This window comes from Metopolophium dirhodum, chromosome 3, assembly GCF_019925205.1.
Source record: "Metopolophium dirhodum isolate CAU chromosome 3, ASM1992520v1, whole genome shotgun sequence".
Taxonomy (NCBI): Eukaryota; Metazoa; Arthropoda; class Insecta; order Hemiptera; family Aphididae; genus Metopolophium; species Metopolophium dirhodum.
Window position 1 is genome coordinate 13208562 of NC_083562.1, and position 24779 is coordinate 13233340.

Sequence of the window (24779 nt, forward strand, 5' to 3'; positions counted from 1 at the left end):
AGACTGCGCTCATTTACAATGCATATACATAACTGTAGTAGTACGACGACGACGGGACGAATAAAATTAAGCGCCCTTGTCGCTGTTGATTGTTTTCGGCTTTTTTCGACGTTTTTTCGTTGTTGTCGGCTCGCACGAACATCGCGGGTCCTGCAGTAAAGATGTAAATGTGTGCGTACGCGTCACGATTATAATCGCGAGTAACGAGCCAAAAACAAAAAAAATAGAACGATTTAATTAGTCTTCAGCAATTTCACCCTCGAGGATTCCGACGGCAGGTTCGCCCCGCTGCATACTTAATAAGCCGGGGTCGCGATTTAACCCCGAGCGTAAGCCACCCAGCGCCCCCTCCCCCACCAATAAGGGGCATGCCGCTTCTATCGCATCCATCTGTACACGACCGTATGTCTGTGTTAAATAATAATATCAGTTAGGCATATTCTGGTGATAAATTGCCATTCAACAAATACAATTTAATGTGTATAGGTTATATTATAAATATAATTCATAAAGCCATATATAGGAGCACGTACAGGACGCGTCACCGCGTTTTCCCACGAGACGAACCCAGCAACGGAAACATGTAAACTTTGATACTCATCCTGTAATATATGATTGTAGTCAGCATTGCATCGGTGAAATTAGAACTAAACATTCGGTGATGCATTATAGTTTCGACTTGGTACGTCATATATAATATTTCCCCGTCTATGCATAATATATTATCATTACGCCGTGTCTATGACGGTTGTATATTATAGTATAAAATATAAATGTATAATATGTACAGTGTACACGCTGTACACGTATTATATGCATTTGGCGAATGCATTGTTATTAGAAACTTTTTAACCGAATAAATTTGTTTTACTTACAGAACAATCCTAAATTTATAATAATTATAGCACCATAGTAGGTATTACACTGAGAAATATTCAAAAAGATAAGGAGGAATTAAAATATTCAGTAGAATAAATTGTGAGAGTTCAAAGTGGTGTCTAGGAGTGATATTACAAAATACCCATGCATCATATTTAAATTAATTAATTAAAACAAGAAAAAAAGTCGTTGTTTTGAGGAGAGTTTATGCATAGTTGGCGATATTGAATTGATAACATCTGCCGTGACTATATATTATGTATATTATTATATGCAGGCTTATAATATTATGTTTAAATCCATTGTTTTCGACCTTCTTCGATCAATGCATTGTTATTTGTAACTAAACAATATGAATATTATTTTTATTTTTATTTAATTTATTTTTTTTACATGTTATTTTAATATTGGTTTTTTATTTTTGAATACCTATACACTATTAATATAAATATAATAGGTATTATATTTGCATAGTATCCAACATTGTATGTCGTCCTACACACCCAAATATACGGAATATAATAATATATTAACTGTTAAACGATCAATGTAAATATAAATAGAGATAATCAGTGACCATTATCTCATATATAAAGAAAATGATTACAATCGCCAATTCTATGATATATTATTGATTTAAGAGTATATAGTTTTAATAACCGCATTGGCAATATATTTAAAGAATAATAAAACGGCATATTATATTTAGCAGGGGTTATTATTTTCGGCGATAGAAAAATAATAGTAACCTTCCATTAACAACGGACGGGGCCTCCAGGCGATAGATATACCTTTTATTCCGTACTCGTTGGAAAAAAAATAATATATTCTACGAGGTATTAATGTTTATAAAAATGAACATTAATCAGAAACCATCACCGTTATACTATGTAGAAAGTTCACCGCAACAACCACTGTAACAATTACAACCACGTACAACTCCAGTGTATAGTGACTATATAGTGATTGCGGAAAACTATATTTTTTCTATTCAGATGATGGCTGTGCATTAAACTTAGTCATCTCGGAGAAAATTGAAATTGTCTAAGCATAAGATAGTATGGTAGCTTCAAAAAACTTGTTTGGTCTGAGTATATTCATGAATGTTTTCACTTTTTTTTTTTTATCTTTCACAAACTTTTATTACACGACTCCGCTGGGTCTTGTCTCTTATATTTTCTGTCGCTTCCACTGGGTTTAAAAAAAAAAAAAACGACTTTTTAATTAATTTTTAAAACAAACAAATTTTACATAATATGTATTATATTCTTATAACTTTTTCTTCTCGTATAGTTATATTTTAAACTTTTATATATTTATGTATATATTTTTTTGACATCGGTGGAGTGTAATTATACAATAATAATAATATACTATGTGACCTTAAACAGGATATAACTTTAACGATTTTAATAGAAATGTTTTGTATTACTAACACAATGTTGGATTACATGAAATCTGATTTGGCTCTCTGAGAACACTGAAAATACGTTAGATTTTATGGTATTCATTTCTGCTGCAGTGTTTAAAACAGGTAGGTTATAGATTGTCGATAACCATCACTGCATACGGTTTATTGGTATTATGAAACATTAAGACCGTTATAATATTTGTGTGAGGTAATAACGTATAATAGCTTTCTCAATAATTCAAGTTTAATACGAATAAGACTCCGAAATGTTTAATATTCTTGCCGTGCATAAAGTAAACGTAGGCAGGTGTAAAATTTGCTTAAAAAGACTTATAACGCGATGTAAATAATAATAACATTATTTTCCCAGAGCACTTAAAATCCCTTTCACGCCCGCCGGGAAATTGTTTTCCTACGACACGGAACCATAATGGTAGTTAACTGGTTTACCTCCCGTTAAGGTAAATCTGTTGCCATTAGTTGGGGGTCAATAAATAATTGTATTTACACTCACTCTTTAGTGACGCTATCCATTAAGGCGACTCTACTTTTACATAAAAGTTCAGAACCAATATTATAGTGAATATGCAAAACGGAATGTTTAGTGTTTCCATTTGACCAGTATATTAGATTCTACGACACATACAGCTACACGGGACGTTAAATAGTAATATACGCGAATGAAAATAAACATACATTTGATCGGTTAAAAATGAAAATGAACTTCTGAATCCATGCCAGTGGTAGTAATAATTGTAATTTACTTACATTCGTTGTTTATGCGAAAAATATACGATACACTGCAATAACCACGTTCAGATCATTGTTTAATTTTATGAAAAACTGTAAGATAATATGTGTTTATTGTGTTTATCTTATATGAAACATTGTATTTTTCGTTATCGTCACAATTCAATAACGTATACAGTTTTACAATAATACCGACGTATAACTTGTATATTATATATAATATATATTGCATTGTATCAGATCGGTTAAAAGAAATATTTCTCAATTTTTGTTTAAAATATTTACATAAACATTTCATTGCTATGTTTTTTTTTTTTATACTTTGTACCTTGTAGTGTGATTCTAGTAGTCGTATTAAAATTAAAATATGCATTTTATACAAAAATATACTGCAGCTGCTTTCGATCTGTTTTGTGTATAATATTTTCTTGTAATTTTAATATTGGTGCAAAATAGCGAATTGAATATATCTTTTATACATTTATGTCGTATAACGCTGTTAGCAGTCTTGTGATTGAAATTCGATCTGCTGCGAGACCGGGAAAATAATCATACCCTGTTCAGCTATTCTCAAACTCTCAAAGTATCAAATTTACACTTTATAATTGTAAGACTTTGCATATATACACGCTTTACTATTCCTGTATACAATTAGGTTCAATAGTATTACCTATATTATTATAGGGTCTGTCTGATAAGTGTTGGAATACAACTATACGAAAAACACGAATTGACTAGATGTTCATCAAAATACATTATTGATTATACGTGTACAGTTTTCGATGAAGATTTATCGTATTGTACGCAGTAGTTTCATGTAATTGGTTCTAAATTATTTACAAGTAAACTTCTGGTTTTAAAACTACCTGTGTACAATGGTCCTGTTTACTCAAGCATAAAGTTGAATGAGACTTCAACCGCCACAAAATGAAGTGTATATTGCGTGTATTTTGAATTTTCTGAATTGAACTTTTCTAAAAAAAATCCTATATAATACTTGTCATCGTGTAATGTCATGTAGAAGGTACTATAGTGACACGAGCTGTACATCAATGGACGTCAAAGTCACGACCGTTCGTTTCGAAAGTGCGACATTCTTACGGTCGGCGCCAAACTTGTAACACTTGTCCTGAGATGAGTCCATCGTCTATATAATATATTATATCATACTGTCTTCCGCGATGTAATTTCTCGATTCCGACTGCAGATTACTATATAAGTACGCATCGTTTCTCGACGACGCAGCAGTGCAATTATTATTACTATTATTATTATACGAGACCATTAGTCGGCGTCGGCTAGCAAAACAATAACGGCGGCGAGTTTTCACTTTAAAATCTAAACGCTAATCGCCAAACGTCTCAAGTTGCCTCCACGCCCTCCTCGGTAATCCACCACCTCTTCGACGGAAAAGAAATGATTAATACCTCCCACGCCACGACTGCGAATCGATTCGGAAACGTTATGCCCCGTTCGAAATGTCTGCAAATATATAACATATTATTGCAATTTTGAATTACTACAATATACTGCCAAGTGCCCATGTCGTATAGGTACTGTTCGGTAAAACTGGTCGGCAGTTCGATTATTTGTGGGTGTCCAACGCTCGAATGTTATATATCATATACCGTTGCACACGTGCCGAAATCTGCTGCAGGGACATATTAATAATAACACAATAATATTAGTTGTAGTTTGCGGATTTGATATTTTATTGCATTTTTTTATTCTTGAAAATAATACTCGGCGATATTGACAATCATATTGTATGCAGCATGTTTTATCGACTTCTCGTTACTATAATTAGGTACACTCAGTACGGTGCTTGGCTAAAAGGAGTTTTATGGAATCAACTGACCCGCCGTTAATTTATTATAATTATTAGTCAAATTGGCCTTTTAGTTTACAAAAGTTTCGATGGCTATACTGTTTTTAAATTACACATAATAATACATCTCGTAAAAAAATTAAAATATGTTGTGCTTTTTTTATGAATCATAAAATAATATTGTCGAAAAACTATAAATTATCATTTAAGTATAATTATGACGTATAATAATGAACTTCCAGTAATATTCTACTGTGTAATAAATGTGAAGTTTATATTTTAATTTCACACAGCTGAAGAACCCTACGTAATATTTTGTTTTATACGTCATACGATGTAGTATAATATGTACCGCAATGTAGCAGTCTACCTATATACAGTTATGGTATACCGCAGTATAAACTTTAAGAGCCACGGAACTGGTAACAAAGAAAAAAAACTAAACTAAATATAGATAAACGCAATGAATTCGTAAAAAAAAAAAACCTTGATGATGTAATATATTATGTATTATTATAAGCTCATGGTTCCCTCCTAATGTGTATTTATGTTTTTTTTTTATTGCATAATACTAGCTGTGTGGTGCGTGCTGTATGAATAAGATATTATTCTAAAATAAAATTATCTAATTTACTTATTGTATAAATCAGATTATAGATTGTAAATGAGTTCCTAATTTTTTAAACACAAACAAAAACTTAATACTCCTATCTGATATAGGTACACCTAAGTGACTAGGTATATATATATTATATTATATAGTACACTTGGTAACATTTGACCACAATTGGAGACTTCCTTCCCACTGCTATTCAACAGTCAATGCAATAATGTATGATATGCGTAAATGTGTGTGAATGTATTTGTGTGGAATTATCAGTTTGATGGCCTTTTGCCCATTAGAATGCATTATCACCATCGGCACCGGGTCGCAGTATAATATCATTTTCTCGAACTGTCCACGGCCTCCCCCAACACCCATCGTATTTTAACACGATTAATTTATATTTGGTCCCTATCCAACGTTTTTATTCAACCACCCTTGCCCACTCGCTCGTCCGTCGATTTTAAAGTATATATATATATTGTAAAAAATTGCGCTCTCACCAATAATTAAACCGCATATATAACAGTAAATAGTATATATATTCGCTATTACACCCGGTGAAAAATACCAAAGCGACCGAGTGAAAACAATACATCTATAATACCAATATGAAATTATGTAACTTTTCCGTAATAATATTATAAACTTTTGTAAGGGTGACTCACGTTTTTAAATTTTATTTTACTGTTTGTTTTACTAACATAATATTTTAAATATATTATGTCCTAGATCAAAAACTATAATCACAGCATATATATTATATAATAAAATTCCGTAAGATTTTAAATACGCTTTGCGGCTATTTCAGTAGTGTACAACATGAGTACCTATTACATATTATATTTTAATATATTAATTTATCAAGCAATAATAAAGTATAGTGTGCATATACTATTTATAATATATTTATTTAAATTTTAAAGTAATTAAAAATAAACTTATTTTTTATACACCACTGTAGCCACTAGGTGCTCAGAATAAGCTCAGAGTTCCTATACATTAAATGCTTATAAATATAGTGCAGATCTTGTATCTTGATGACACTTTAAAATAAAGCAGTATTAAAAAAACCTACGAAAACAATAAACTATTTGATGTAGATACGGATTTAGTTTTATTCTAGAAAATATAATATAATACAACATTAACTGAAACAAGAACTGTTAAATGTCATAAATCGTTAAAATTTTTAAATTATAAATTGTAATCTGTGGTTTTATACATGGAAAATAAAAATTGTTCCATATTCGATACAAATGAACGTCAAATTAAACAATATGCACTTCTGAATATGGATTCAAATTGTTAATATTGATGACCACTAAAAACAACTAGATCTATAAAATAAAAATGTGTAGCATATTATATTTTAAAAGAATACAATTTAGGGAGTAGAATTGTATTGATTTATACAAATGAAGTACTGCTTGTTTATAATAATATAATATGAAATATATATATACTATACATTTATATATACACTGAAACTAAACCAACAAAATATTCTAGACCTCATACCATAAACACGAATAATTTTCAACCTAATAGTACACTGACAACACCCGGCGGTGCCTAACCAAAACAAAAACCTTTGACAAGTTAATGGTGTCCGAAATTAACGAGTACTAACAAACGCTCGATCATTTGTATATAAATAAATATAAAATAGATAGGTTAATAAATAGCACGTTATATATGTATAATATTTATTATATACTGAAACTAGGTAACTAAAAAAAAAATCAACTGAAAAAAGACGAGGATGTCCAAAGTAATATAAAATAATAATAATAATAAAAAGGTGGATAAGTGGATGTCGCTCTGCTGTACGGTAGGTTACAAGTGGGTCACTGTAATGGATGGTGTTAAATTTGAATTCAATGATATAATATCATTGTATAAGAAAAACGATTCTGAGCGAAAACGGTCAGTCACCCTATGATATTACCAAGTATATTTGATGATATTATTGTGAATAAAGTAATTTATATATAACCTATTAACGTGGAGCCTTGTTTTAAATTTTCAATCCTTAGCCAAACATTTTATAAATTTTTAACCACAAAATAATTAATAAATTATAAATTTGATAAATGTTGTCAAAATTTGAACTTTAAATGCTTATAAAAAAAAATTGTGCAAATGTATTTTTAATATTTTTCAACTGCTATTAAAACGATATATCAGGAGTCTAATATTAAATTTTCACGCTTTTTTACCCAACAAATAAAAATTTATTGATATTTATAGAAAAAAAAACTAAAAAAATTGAAAACTGACAATGTCCGTAAACAGCTCAAATAGAGTCAAAATATTTTCAAAATTGTATGGTGTATAGAAAATGCTAATATAAACATTCAGTGAAATTTTCAAGTATCTACAGTCATTCGTTTTTTAATTACAATAAAATAAAAAAATCGTTACATGAGAAATCGAGTAAATATCAAATGTTGTAAAAATATAAATTTCAGACGCTCATAAAAATTTAATTTAAGTTTCTTCTAGACATTTTTTTTTTGATAAAGGTAGACAAACTTATGAGTAATCTTATATTACATTTTCAAATCTTAGATTTAAAAAGAAAAATTTTTATGAATTCTCATCAAAATAATTTGCTATTTTTCGTGATTCTTCCGTATTTTGTCAAAATTTGAACTTTAAATGCTTATAATTAAAAACTGTGACAAAGGATTTTTAATTTTTTTCATCTGCCTTTGAAACAATAAACTAGGAGCCTTCTATTAAATTTTCAAGCTTTTTTACTCAATAGATAAAATTTTATTGATATTTATAGAAAAAAAAACTAAAAAAATTGAAAACTGACAATGGCTGTAAACAGCTCAAAAAGAGTCAAAATATTTGGAAAATTTTATGGTGTATAGAAAATGCTAATATAAACAACCAGTGAAAATTTCATGCATCTACGGTCATTTGTTTTAGAGTTACACCAATAACCAAAATCGATTTTGTTAAAAATCGATTTTGCGTAAAAATTCCCGTTTTTCCTTAATTTTTCTTTTGTTTTTCACATCGCTTTTGAAAACTACTGGGAAATTAAAATTTTGACCTCCCCAATGCACAAACGATATTCACTTTCCCATCGAACAAGATACTGAAGTCGAAAATCGAAGCATTATTTCGACTACTTATCGTGTACACAGACACAAAAATAAAAAAATAAAAAAAAAATAAAAAAAAAAACACACATCATTGTAAAATCAATACATTCATCGTTTCACTCAGAATCTAAAATTAGTAAATTACGCTGAATAAATCAATCTTTAGATATTTCATTGTACTTAATTTTATACAATGAATATCTACTACTAGAGCTATTATAAATAAATATAAAATCATTAGTATAGTAGTTATTTGCTTAATTTATTAAGTCTTTTAAGTTAAAACTAAAAAGTTTATATTTTATTAATTGAAAACTGTTTTGATTAAACTGCACCTAATTTAATTATTGACTATTACTACAATATTAATTTGTATTAAGGGTTGTGCATCGTGTATAATGTAGGCCTGGCGTATGAAATAATCCCATAACTTAACTAACAAAATTCGTGACCATGCACTAATATATAATTTAGTGGATTATAAACAAGGATATTCAAGTCCTAAATGTACAACAATATATAGCCTATATAATAATATTATAATGAAATTCGTTTAAATTGACTTTTACGTGTAAAGTTGAATATGTAATTGATTTATCTAAATTTTACCCATACCAGTATTATTGTTGCAGTGAATTTGTCTACGATCTTATACTAATTGTTTACATTTAATAACTATTACATTCACATTTTATGTTCGTCATAAATAACTTTTGTCATTTTATGTTTAATGGTTTAAACAGAAATTTTTGTGTTAACACTTCATTAAAACACAAACATTTATTTAAAAATTACAGTTCACGATCTAACGATGCGTGACGACCAAGGTCACAGTTGACATGGATGGTGAGAACAGGATCATACTAAACGTCGGTGGTATCCGTTACGAGACCTACAAAGCCACACTGAAGAAAATACCAGCTACGAGGCTTAGCAGACTCACCGAAGCTTTAGCCAATTACGATCCTGTGCTCAACGAGTATTTTTTTGATAGGCATCCAGGCGTGTTTGCCCAAGTACTCAATTACTATAGGTAAAACGTCTTAACAACGCCCTAGTTGACATCACTGTTGATATTGATTGTTTGTTGCTTGTGATTTTGTTCCAGGACGGGCAAACTACATTACCCGACAAACGTTTGTGGACCGCTTTTCGAGGACGAGCTGGAGTTTTGGGGACTGGACTCGAATCAGGTAGAGCCCTGTTGCTGGTCCACTTACAGCATTCACAGAGACACACAGGTAACTTCAACCAAAAAACAATGTCTATATATATTATAATGTTTGTAATTTGTATACATTATAATATGGGCGTATCGAAATACTATGATATTTCATTATGACTGAAATGGGTGAAAAGTAGGTAACATTCCAATAAAACGTCACTAACATTTTTAATTTTGGCCGTTTTAAGGATATTTATTTATTTTAACATCATTATAATATCTTATCGTGATACATTTTACACGTAATTCATTATTGTGGACACAGCGACGTCGTTTTGTGGTCTGACAATTCATTAGACTCCTTGCGGTTGTATTTATTACACACTCGCCATGTGATCAGATTAAACCCATTACTGTACGACGCGACGTACCTAAGTTATATTTGCATATCCGGAAAATGTTTTCGATACACAAAGTTCTGAAAGTTGTACGCGTCTGTGCAAAGACAAGTTTGCGGAAAAAAAAATGTACTTATAAGAGCAAGTGATAGGGTTGATGGATAGTAAGTTCCGGTTTTCCGCGGCTGATTAATGACACACAAAACAGCACGCACGTGCGAGTGAGTGAAACTCGGTGAGCGAATAGCGATGGGGTAACGCGAGAGTGTGTCACCCTTTTATATAAGAGAAAAGGATCCATTACGACGCACCGAGTGGGATACCACTTCGAAAAATTCAACAACCGAACTCGATATAATACGAACTTTTTTTCATTCTTTCGTTAATGTTTTTGAGTGCCTATATACCAGTTATATTAACATTAATTCTGTTGCGAGTGTTTTTTTTTTTATTTTTATTTTACTAAAACGAACCTTTGACGCGATTCCAGGCGACCCTCGCCATTCTCGACAAGCTGGATATCGACTCCGAGAAACCAAACGAGGAGGAAGTTGCCAGAATGTTTGGTTACGAGGAAGAATACTTGGCTGGAACACTGAACCTTTGGCAGAGGACCAAGCCAAAACTATGGGCGCTCTTCAACGAACCGCATTCGTCGTTATCGGCCAAGGTAAGTGTGGTAAGGACGTTTACAAATATTATAAATATTCTCATCACGCTTGTAGTCTGTATATATATCATAGCGTAACGAACGCGTTGACCACCATGAGATCCAAAACTGGATCTCCTTGGTCTTCATTACCAAGGGTTTCTTTTGGTGGTTTACTGAACAAAGTTTTAAAATACATTCTTCAAATAATTTAACTGTTCACATATGTTTTAAACGGCTTACTTATGCTATTAATAATAATTTTTAATTAATTAAGATTAAAATCCCAAAATTAATCTTGTGGCCTTATGAAATCCATTAAATAATATATTTATTTCTGTTACCTATTGAGACCTAAAATATGATGCAAAATTGGATCTTAATGTTTTTTTTTATTTATATCATCAATAGCAAATCATAACATGCTCATTTATTAATTATTTCATAAAACCAGTTTAAAGCAATATATTTAAATTTAAATATACACATCAAACAATTTAAAATTATAATTATAATGACTCTTACAATGTAAAGAATTTAAAAACAAATAGATTGATTAAAAACAATTGATATAATACTTTATCATTATTTCAACGCGTGCATGATAATATTAATTTGCTATACTATTATACAATTTATTACATGAAAAATAATTAACTAACTAATTATTATTAAACAGGCAGTAGTATAAAATGCACGTGAAATAATAGTAAATTATTAGTCTCACTTTTTTATAATTTTTGGTGCTCAAATTTAAGTCTCATTGGAAAAATAAGTACCTAAATTAAGAACCCACCTTGGTGGTCTACGTGTTAAGGTTATATGTGGCCCCCGTATCTCAATATAATATGATATTACTTATATATTTAAATTACAGAGTATATTTTATCATAAAATCTATTATAATGTATGGTACCTACCATACCTACCTACAATATTTGAGAACTAAGAAACCACACACTGACACGCAAATTGTCTGATACCTAATAAAGTTGTATACCTAATAATCTTCAATAATAACATTTTGTTACCTACTCAGGTCTCAGATAAAATTTAGATTAGAATAGATTAGATTAGAACTTTTGCAAAACAAAAAAAAACTAGGTACAGTATCGGGTGTATAAAATATTTTGATTAAATAATAATGTACTTAATTATAAGCTGTTAGATTACCTATTACTTCTTTGTTATTATTTACTAAAAATACATTACATTTTGTCAAATTTGATATAGAATAACGAATGCTTACTTTTTTTTTTAACAATTTTAGTAACGTGGCTTATTATAATATAGTTACGACTAAATTATGGTGGAATGTTGAATCTTAAAATATAATTTATAATTATGTGGTTAAATTGTTAAAAATAATTATACTGGAAGATATTATTAGTTTAATACGACCACTCTTGCTCACAAATATAGGTGATACACGGTTTAAAACTTTAAATTCATACATTCTGTATAATAGGTATAATAGGTAAAGTATGAAAAATTCTACGATATAGTTTGCAAACATTATACATTTGAAAAAAAAAAACCTAAGCCTCGATTGGCTCTTAGAAATATGGCTCTTATCAGATACTATATTAGGCATACAACACATAAATGTGTGTAGGTATGACTATGTATAGGATATGCGCGATCGACCGTTGAATTAATAACATCCGAACGAATGGTATAAGTATGTATGTTGATATATTATGTATCAGTCGTTGTTGTATGTCCGTACGAACAGTGTTCGCGTGGAACGAGAAACATAAATAATTCTTTGTGCGATATTACACGTGAATAACATTAGAGTCACGTGGAAAATAAATTTGTCCTGTATATGCTCATATACTATTATAATGCGTGTGTGTGTGTGTGTGTGTAAACTTTGGCGATAGGGTTTCTCACCAAATAATTGATGGAAGTATATTTGTTGCATAGAACTTCTATAACACAATTTGAATCGATTTAGAGATATTTATTGACTCGCTATTATATAATATGATCTGCATATATTATATTGTTCCCATTCATACATCGGCGATCACACGCGCAAAGTAAAATATTATAAGCGTAAAATATTTACCGTGTGTGCCTTTTATCTTTCCACAAACTATTTTATTTACCGACTTAACACATTGAAATTAAATTAGGTATACGATTAAAGTACAAAACTAACATACAAGGCAAACATGATAATTGCGAATATCATACGCATTGCGACAGCACACAATATTATTATCAAACATACCTTTAGGATACCAGATCGCGGCGGGATTGGGACAGTGGAAACATAATAATAATAATATTATTTATATATTTTGCTTTCCGCACGATCTGAAATCACCTCAAGAGCCAGACCGGTAGAGTCGGCGACTATGTGAAAACCCATTAGCCCCGTGGGCGTGTTCGATTAATACGTATATAATAAATATAAGCTCGCCGAAATAATATTTTATTCGAGGGTTGTCTCGTTAGCCGTTAATAAATCGACAGCTCACCGTGGTCCTGCAGGAGATCCGCGGATGCGTAAATAATGCTTGCGGTGTAAAAGTCCGGGCCCATGTCCCCACTACCCATTAATACAACACGTATATTATATAGGTACGTTTTCGTGTAGGGTATACGCAGTTGGCGTCGGCGCCGCCCTCCGATGAGCAGTATTGTATAATAATCATAATAATAATACTATAATGGTTTAATATTATTATTAATCGATCCATAATGTACACGGCAAAAGTGACTTCCGGTTCGTATGGGCGGATGCCGCGTGCAGTGATTACTGTCTGAATAGTAATAATAATTATTATTATTATGGTTATTATTATTATTATACCGCGAACGTGTCGAAATGGCCGGCGGAATATTATTATAATGAAACGCAAACGCAAACGATAAACATATTATTATAATATATAGTCAACGGTATAGGGCAGATTAGGTACGCGATACACAAATTTAACTCAGACCTGCGCTCAGCTGATACCCATTATAATATACAATAACACCGATTATATAATATTTAAGTAGGTATTATATTTGAACAGTGAACAACGGTCTGGAATTGACTCGGCGTAAGCCCCAAATACTTGGGGGCTGCGAGGCTTATATAATGTAGGCAGTTAATCATCCTTAATATGCACATTATGAGGTCACACACGTCGCTTTTATAAGGTAATCTGTCAAGGATTTTGTACGTAAGTATGTTTCAATCGGTATTTTCTTGTCGGGCACGGCGGCCGGTACAAAACTCACAATATTCACATTATATGCACTGCAAATAATATATATGTATGTTGCTCCATTTTACGTTTCTTTTGTCACCGCTAACTATACCTTCAAAACGAACCTATTATACGTATAATTACCAGTGTCAAGTACTCAAGTGGACCCTGCGTATCTTCGGAATCTACTGCTATCAATACATGTACGTCATAATCGTTGTAAATATCCATTATAAATAATATGTGTAGTGTTTATATTATTTTCAAAAGGGTTAATCCCGTACCTACTTTATAATAAAAAATAAATAAATATCGACAGCTACTATCTATATTCTATAACCAATACTGAACTGACTACTTTCAAAGAATTATAAGGCAATTACACATTATACATTTATACAAACCAAGCTATCGAAATAAAAATTAATTAAATTTCTTTTTTTGGCTGTCAAGTAAGAACCGTTTCTAAAAAAATCTAATTTAGTACAGTAAATTTTATGAAATAAAAGTTTTAATGTGTGTGTGTGTGTGTGTGTGTGTGTGTGTGTGTTGTTTTTATTCTTGAAATAATAAACTTTGAATATCCTTTTGTCAACTCATTTACACAATAAATTTGTGTTTGTAAAGAAATGAATTATGCATTTCAATTTCAATGACGGTTTAAAAAAAAAAAATAATAATAACAATAATAATAATGAATAAGGAATACTAAGAGATGAAAAAAAATGTCATTAATATTATTTATTACTTTTGTCATCTATACCTATTGGAGTGTTATTTTATTTTTTCAAAAATGTCATTGATTTATATAGATATTTTATACAAAAATATTTTCGTATATTTCATACAAAAAAAGAATGATCCAGCTAAACATATTATTGTTGGCTTGAGAGGACATAACACACAAAATAGAATAGATGGACCCTATGGACCTTTGCCTCACATAATATGTCACATGTACCTGGACGTGATATTAGTGTTGGTAGTTTTTTTTTTTTATGACGTATACAAGGAAAAGGCAGTGACGTAACCAGGGGGTGTTTTGGGTTTTGACCCTCCCCCAATTGGCCATAGTTACACAAAATATATATTATGTACTATAATATGATTTAGATTTCTACAAAATATGTTGTTATATATGATTCTATTTTATATTACATATTATTAATATGAAGATTGACGACGACTACAATAAAGAGTGTGTAACCCCCACCCAACCCACCCAACCCCCCAATATGTTATAATTAAATATAAAATAAAACATCCCTTTCCCTAAAAAAGTCCTTTCCATGCGCTTTTTACATTGTAACCGTGTGACGAGGATAATCGATTCAGTTATGTATTTATTAGGTATTATTGTAATAAGGCTACTTGACGTATTAGTAAATTTTAAGATAGGGGGATGGAGTGGCCGAGCGGACTAAAGCGTCGGCTACGACGCAGCCGACCCGAGTTCGATACCTCGGCCGCGGGCGGCATTTTTCTTCGGGAAAGTCATGGTGTCCGGAGAACAAGTGCCGCCATCCCCCCCCCCCCCCCCCGGGGCAAGGAAGAAACCTATAGGTGCCCAATTAGAAATTCTGCCAAAACACAACACACACGTGTACCAACCTACCCAATTTCAAAACCTACAGTGCCTCCCCCGATGGTCTATGTTGCCGCGGGTTACCCAATAAAAAAAAAAATTTTTAAGATAATTTAAAGAACCAAAATGTCTTGATGTTTACACATTGGTTTCTTATAACGAGTAAAAATAAAATATTATAGTTAAACATACTCATAAAGTAATAATAATTAGCTTATTTAAATTAAATTATGTTTTGAAAGGAGCTAATGAGATAATAGCGTTTCGTAACATTTTGTATATTTTTTTCATCTTTAAGATTCCTGATAATTTATATGCGAGAAAGAATAGTAAACAACAATTTTTTCATATTTTATAAAATATATTTTCGAACGTAAATTTACCAGCTTATGCGGCTGTAAGACGGAGCAACAAATTAGGTAAAAGTGTATTAGTCAACCTCTTAAAATATTACTCTGCAATAAATTTATATTTTATATGGAACTAAATTTGACAGTGTCATAAGGTAAAAAAAAAAAATATTTAAAAGCATAAAACATGGTAAATGTCAGAGGTGTTTTATTCAACTTACTGTCAAATTAGTGAAACCAATCCGTTAAAATTTACAGCGTAAACTGCATCCTATAGTGTTACTTTATAAAAATATATAGTTGCACGTAAATCATTTAATACATTTACAACTAAGCTGTGTGACAGCCGTTCAATAAAATTAAAACCACAGCTGATGGCGACTGCAGGTGTTTAATGGCCGTATAATCGATAATATTTTGAATGATTGATTTTCTTTTGACGCATTTTAATGCACGTAACCGCAATGAGTATTGTTTTAGTATGTTTTTGTTTAAGAGGATGTCAGCGCACTGTTTGTTTTCTCTCTCTGGCCCACGTGCAACGTAGACAAAACGCATTTACGCAGAATCATTTTTTCTATGTTTTTAAGTAATCTTAGAGTATAATCACCCATTACAAAAAATATGGAAAATAATATTTTTGAAGGAATGACATATCGATTTGCCTAAATATTGTCTCAAAACTATTTAAACATAATTTTAAATGTACAACATTTTTTTGTTTATTTTGAAAGTCGAATACAAAGTCAAGTAACAATAACATATAAAATAGATATGTCATTCCCTCAAAAATATTATTCTCTATCTTTTTTGTGATGGGTGATTTTACTCTAAGATAACTTAAAAACATAGAAAAAATGATTTCTGCGAGAATGTGTCTTTTTTCTATGTTGCACGTGGGCCAGAGAGACAAAACAAACAGTGCGCTGACATCCTCTTAAGCAGATCTTGAGATACCCTGAACAGTTATGTTGGTTATGTTTTTACTGTAACTTCAAAGTAAGCCTCGTAAGTCGAACCTTTGACTTCATCGTTTTTTGTTATTCAAATATTAATAACTACTGTTAAACGTCTACAATATTTCCGTAAACATGTTTAAATAAACCAGAGTCTTAAAGTTTTCAACTAACATAATTATAATATGTTTTTGGGTAACGGTTTATTTATTGTTTATAATTATCATACAAACGGAAATCACAATAAAAACATATTTTATTTTTGACATAGATATGTTCATGGGTTGAATACAACTTTTATTTTTGTTACTGATTTTGCGGAATGCTTTGTTTATTGCCATTGAAACATAAATATACAGTAAACGTTACAAACATTTTAAATTATTTTTAGTATTTTTTTTAATGCACTTTACCAAAAATTATATAGATGATTTCTCAATAATTAGTAGCATGCTTCTTTTTTTTTTTTTAGATTTATATTTTTTAATCTCCTTTAATTGTTTTAAATATGTCTTGTTTTTACTATTTTATTTATTTAAATTATAATTTTGAAAACTTTTTAAAATATAATTCATATAAAAAAATCTTTAATTAAGTATGTGCTGATAGTAATCATAATAATAATAATGTTCATGACAACCCAATCACTGTGCTTGAGAGCACAGTTTCGTTGAAAAGAAATAATAAACTACAAGTGTAAGCAAAACTAAGCAAAAAACTTAAATGTTTGATTTAAGACTAAAAAATATAAATTCTCGTGTTTTTTTAAAAGTTATTTCTTTGCAAGACTCCGTGCATACAAAAAACATAGTTATATAATAATTTTATTAAAATGTCGTCGCTTTTGTGAAAAACGTGACTTTCTGACATTCTCTAGGTCGTCGCGCGTCCCAGAATTAATTTCAGGTCCGAAACGCAAATGAAAAGTTTGTGGTGGGCATAATATAATAATAATAATAATATCGTATCCTTTCACTCGGGCGGCCGCGTAGACGTTTTATCTGGTCAACATAACTTTGTTCGTATACTAACACGCAAACACACACACCCACCCACACCCACACACACGCACACACACATACATAAATCACACACACGCCATGATAAATTACACGTTTTAACAGTATTTCAACTAGTCACAACTGTCCGGTGATGACTTGAACAATTGGTCTGGCTATGTTTAAAAGTTAAAACTTTAAAACTAAACTATTTATCAGTCTACAATATTTGAGTGGATGCTGTTTATAATAATAACGGTATTTTGAATAAAAACGTTAATTATTATAAATTAGTAGGTATACAATTTAAAATAATGTATTTGTATCTTTCAATTACACATTAATATACTTACCTTAAAATAATTTTTAAAAAAATATTATAAACCGTCGTGTTTTCCTTATAAATAAAATATATATTATGTAGGTATAGTTTTATTAAAAATAACGGAAAAAACAAACGACATAATGCTTACAATTTTCACGTCAATAGTTATAAACAAATTAAAATATACGTATGATTATGAAGATTTATGTATTATAACCTAAGGACCATAATATTATAACATTAAACAGGCATTAGATAAAAATATAAAAAGTACAAAATCAAGAGACAGTAAAGAGAGACATCCTTCATTTCAATCAGAACCATGTCCTGAATGAGTACAAAATAATAAAATATAGTTACATATAATAAACATTTTAGGGTTCTCAAAAGCACAAATTACTAGAAAAATCGATTCACCACTTTAAGACATTATTAACATTAAAATGTGCAAAATATTTTAACGAAAAACTACTTTAGGGTATTAGTACCTTGCAGCTTTCATGAGACATATTAGAAACAATTTTAGAACTTGTAAAAACCGGGGTTCAATTGTTGAAAGGTGTACCTGGACGATTTGACAATTCAAAATCAGGACTATATATAATATATATATAGGTATGTGTAAGAGAAAGTTTTATACAATAATTATGCTCAAGGAAAAATGTCATTAATTTAGGGATGATTTACATTAATATTTGTTTAATTTTTATTAGAGGCCCAAATTTTAACAGGATTGATTACGAGTGCATTAGAGTAATGAAAGATTCGGTACTATGTGTTTCACGCAAATGAGACATTATGCATTCAGAGATGTGTAAAAAAAAAATGCATAAAAAACACCACCACAGTAAAATTTTGTTTTTAAATCGGCACGATAGTCGTCTTCTCACCTGTTTTTGATTTGTGTTTAATCATTTGGTGATATGAATAATTCAGTTGAGGTAGGACGGTACATATATTATAGCAGGGTTGGTTGAAACAATACATTGCTTATGCATTTGGTCTTGAAAAATCATCGGTACATTAAATTATTCTCGACCTATTTTCTTTTACTTTTTTTTTTCCAATCTCAGTAGAAAGACTTACGCGTTTACAAATTTCAACGTGACACACAACATGGTCGACTGAACAATAATAGTTATTACGTAATTAAAAAACATATATAATGTACTAGAATAATCGTTCCACGAAATGTTTTATATCGAAATAATAATAATATATAATATGATAAAATATAACTTAATCACTAATAAATTATGTAACGTTGACGGCTTTATGTAAGTTCTTATTTTACATTACAGTAAAATAGTATTTCTTTTTTTACAAAATGGGTTTTGTCATTAAAGTTATATTACATTATTATTACGCGTACCTATGTATAATGTCCATGTGGATTTGTATACCTAACCAAAATATTACATATTTAATATTTTAGTACCTACGTATTTAATAAGCATTATATTATACATTACCGTCTAGATTCTAGAACATAATAAACATTTTATATTGTAAAAGTGGAGGCGTGTTGTTAAATAAAAACACAATTATGATTATTGTAATATTATGTACCTAAACGTACATACACATTTAGCAGCAAAATATATTTTTTATACCTGAACATAACATGTGAATTTCAATGCACAGTAAAATATTAATTGTAATAATGAATAAAAAAAACATCAACAAATAAAGCTAAAAGCAGATAAGGAAATTCGACAGGAAAAACGTTATGAAGTATACACTTTAAAATAATAGATCAAGCGAAGTGATAGTAAACAAATATCAAAATTAAAATACATTTTTACAAAAAAAAAAAAAAACAATGAAAATAATTTTTTTTACAATTTATTTAGTTAATAGTGTCAACAAACATGTTTTACAAGAAATACGAGTACAATATACTTACAACAAAAAATAAAACTGATAGTTTTAAATTCAGTATAATATATTTTAATAAGTGAAAATGTAATATTCTTAATGTAATCTAAAATGTAAATATTATTTGCATTCACTTAGTTATCCACTATGATAATTTCATACTTTGATATAGTTTAACAATAATTTATTATAACGAATTAGATACAATAAAACAAATCCACTTCAGTGATGTAGCTAAATTGCATAGTCAGAACGCCGTGTTTGGTCTATTGCAAAGATTGTGCGAATAAAAATAAATTATACTCATCTAATGGACATAATAATATGCCTGATAATGGTCTCCAGCATAATACTAAAAAAAACTACATAGCTATTTCCGTTTATCTAGAGCCGTTATTCTATCAATAATAAAGACGCCTTTAATATCAACCAACTTTACTACTCACAAATAAAAATTGAAGAGCCCCAAGAAAATAACCAGTCAATTCAATGTCTGTGGTGTCAAGGTTTCGGCCATATAAAATCTTACTGTAATCACCCGTCTAAATGTGTTCACTGTGAAAATCCCCACACTTCAAATAGATAGTTGTAAAAACCTGCTGATTTACCTATCAAATGTTCGCTTTTGTAGTAGAGACCAAGCAGACCAACTGCTTCCCACATCAAGTCAACTCTCCTACAACCTCCCGAAATCCCATGAAAATGCCGTTCTTTCTTATAAATTCCCAAGCAACTATTAAACCTTTAATCTCTCTACCAACCACTACTCTCATAGACAAACTTATGGTCTCTCGTAATGGTAAATAGACCCAGTAATATCATCCACCAGATCTCAATTCTCGTACAGAATGACAAAGAATTATTTCACAAACAAAAAAGTCAACCCTCTGCTTTCCTTTAAACGAACTCCATTGATATATACTTACTATCGAAAAGTCCATCAAATTTAAAAAAATCTATTATACTATTATCTAACCTATCATTCATATGAGTCTATAATAATATTGGATGTAATGTCTATACGAATACTCTTCTATCACGTTATCGAATTTGGTAAAATGTTATCATATTTACTTATTGCAATGTTTGTGTATACTGATTGTAAATTTTATTTCCAATAATAATAAAAAATAAAGAAGTAGATGTTTGGCACACGTAAGTCGTAACATGTATGTGCCATAATCTAAACAACTAACAATAAAACAGATTGGCGTTTTGATCTAAAACTTTTTTAAAAATATTTATTTTATTTTGTCTAGAATATCATAATAGTAAATAGTAATATCCAATTCATAACTAATAAATAAAATAAGTGTGAATACATTATAATACGTATTCCTAGCCATCGGATGTACTATAGACGCTATAGATCGAGTGATATAAAGTAATTCGAATACATTTTAAGGCAGCAAGTATTGTATTACCGATGGTATATATTTTTAATGTGTATAATATTGTTAACGGTAACGGGAAACTCGTATAGCGATCATAAATAATTGTTTTCTCCATCCGGTATAATAAGTTTTATACGAATACGCCTTAGAAAAAAATAACCCAAATAAATCAAATTATTTTTGCATTAGGTATAATCTTATTCGTTCTGTTATAATTGTAGCTGTAAATCGATTTTTTCTTCGGAATTTAATTACTTTACACAATATAAAATAAAAGTGAAAACAGAGTTATAATAATATTTTATTAATTTAGTACCCAACCAAATATTTTAACGTAAAGCCGACGTCGAAATCGCCATCAATGATGACCGTTTTAATTTTGAAATGTTAACATAATATAATATAATATATCATAATATACTTAACGGTTTACTTTTGCGATCTGTTCGTTCGTAAATACTACAAATTTACAACAATACAAAGGCGTAGACCCTTGAAACGTTTGAAAAACAAATTAATGTTTAGATAAAACTGACATATTTAATGGTTTGAATTTGGTAAATAACCCGGCGTGCACAGTCCTATCTAAAGACCAAAACACAGTTGGACTACAACACGCCTACGTGCCATTTATTAATTGCGGTTCGTTTTTATGCTCGTAATAAAATAACGCAGCGTTAAAAATAACCTAATTTTTCATCACTTTTTTTCGATGATGCACTTATCCATTTTGCTAACCAAATACACACACACACACACACATAAACACATGGGTACTTATTTATAATACAGATATTTATTTTTTAGATATTTACTCTAGTCAGAATTCGAGAAGCGTTTTATACGGAAAAAGGTTTTAAGTTTTCTAAAATTGACCGCGCATACACGACAAATTCATAACGAAATTAATTACTTATTAAAGTCCACGACTTGATAAACACGATCTAGTCCAAAACCCAGATGTTATGAGTGTATTATGTCGTGCTTATATTAAACAGTGAAAAGGGTGATTATTTTATTTGAATACTAGCGCTCCGAATACACCCGGGAAAAATGAAGAAACATAAAATGGCGCTATATCGTTATATATCGGTTTAAGGTTTAAGGTTTAAGGTTAGTGTACCCCAGTTCATGGGAAAATCTGCATCGGTGTACCTCGCTTTGTGAACTAATTCGACCGAGATGGGCAATCCGCCTTTGGCGGATTAGATTTAGATATAGCACTTGGTATATTTTCAAACGTGGTTGAAACTACTCACTATATTTTCCTGATATCTCTAAAAAAAAAAATATCCGAAAAGAATCTCTCGTCAAATTTGGTCGAGTAGTTTTTGAGTCTATAAGTTACAAACATAATATACACACATTGCTTTTTGTTTTACATTTAAATAACGAACAATTAATAAAATATTATTTTCTAAAAATTCCATAACACCTATAACATTTTTTATTTTTTCAATCGTATTTCTATAACCAATTGCAACTCTATATTATATAAACCAACAAATTATTCTATTTTCAATCATTCATAGTGGGTATAGGGGTTTAAGGAAACCAAAAAATAAAACTCCTCGAGCCCTAATCTCAAGAAATATGCGTGCAAAATGTGGTGCCAATTGGTTCAGTAGTTTCAAAGTCTATAGACTCCATACAAACTTATACATTCATATTTATAAAAAATATATATGTGTATTTATTTTACGTTTAACAACATTCTGTTTTACATTTGTCTATGAAATACTTCTAAATTAATTGTATTTTCTTAAAAATTTCCGGGTTTATTATAACATAATCCTAACCTGTGTACATCAATAATAAACATATTATATTACTTAAGTGTGTATAAGGGTGGACTAAAAACTGAGTACGATAATTTGGATATTCCCGATTGAATTTCAATTGAATTAGGTACACTCGAGACAACGTAACGAAAATCGTTCACCGCAGCATTTAGGAATTCAATATTAAGTCTATAATGTGTGTATAACTGTAATATTATTAGTAAAATAACATAATTTATTAATTATTGCTATTGAAGTATTAATACGAATAATAATATTTTAATGATGACTTACTGAACCATTCTCTAAGTAAGTGCCATCGCCACGTGACAACTTTACACTTAAATTATACGCATTAAAAAACATGTAATTAATTATAATAATAGGTGTTTGATATTATTATTCACAAAATATTGTAAGCGACATATAATCGAGATTCAACAGGATAATTTTCACTAATTTTAAAGGAGAAATAATACAAACATTTTTCACACTTGGTTAGAAATTCCCAATACAAAATCTATTAAAGTGTGTAATAAGTGATAACAAATGATAAATTTATAAGAATAAAAAATTATAACTTTATAAAGATAACAATTAATTTTGTTTCCAACTACTTAAATTAAGTTTATAGAATGGTAGGTATTGAAATTGAGATAACTTTAGAATTCAGAGTAGTACTATAATATATTATCAATTACGATTATTTTATTAACCATTGACCGTGGGTGTCTGGTAAATGAAGATTATTTTAGTCCATATGCTGATGTTATTATATATAATAATATGCTGTTTGACGTTACTATGGATACTTTGACGGGATGGCCAAGTACCGTTCCCGGTTTCGATTTAAGCCACCCTCACAAAATGATTTAAAAAATATGACTTTTCCTGATTAGAGTTAACGAATATTTAAAATTAAAATAATTATACGTATACTTCATGTTTACATTTGGAAATTTATAAAAAGAAAAATACGAAAACCTACAAAATATTATTCACAAATTATTGTTTTTCTTCAAAAATCACATCTGGCAAAAGTTATAGTTGTAAGTAAAAAATAAAGGTGTAAAGTATAATATTATTAGCTATTGCTATATACACTATACATAGTAGGCTAACAAGGTTAAAACCTTAATAATGAATAAAAAAAATAAAATAAATGTGAATATAGGTAGGTGGTAGGTTCCTATATTAATCATTATAATGCACTATTTTTCCGCTGCATTCAATTGTTTTTGAATATACCAAAACAAGTATAATACTAGTATACTACACGTGGATAATCGGAATCAACTAACAGATGCGTGGAGTTATAACTATTGTAAGTATTATGGAGATATATTTCGTTTATTCATATTTGAAAAAAAAAATGTTTAAACTCTTGTCTGTAAGTGGAAAAAACCTGACTATTACCACTCCTGGTATTACCATCGACCATGACTTGTATGAGAATAGAATTGATTATGTTGACAACAAGTGATACATTCTCGG

General features: G+C 29.9%; 1 protein-coding gene across 6 annotated transcripts in view; it reads left to right on the forward strand.

The window, feature by feature from the left end:
• LOC132941836 (potassium voltage-gated channel protein Shaw-like) overlaps window positions 1-24779 on the forward strand; it is a 221284-nt gene that overhangs the window by 148631 nt on the left and 47874 nt on the right. For 3 of the 6 annotated variants that reach the window (XM_061010035.1, XM_061010034.1, XM_061010036.1), the window contains 3 exons: window positions 9392-9627; window positions 9703-9835; window positions 10648-10836. In XM_061010035.1, coding sequence (XP_060866018.1) covers window positions 9434-9627; window positions 9703-9835; window positions 10648-10836 — 516 coding nt within the window. In that variant the 5' untranslated portion in view covers window positions 9392-9433. Of the gene's footprint in view, window positions 1-9391; window positions 9628-9702; window positions 9836-10647; window positions 10837-24779 lie in introns of those variants that run through there. The other 3 variants (XM_061010037.1, XM_061010038.1, XM_061010039.1) reach the window with 3 other exon arrangements.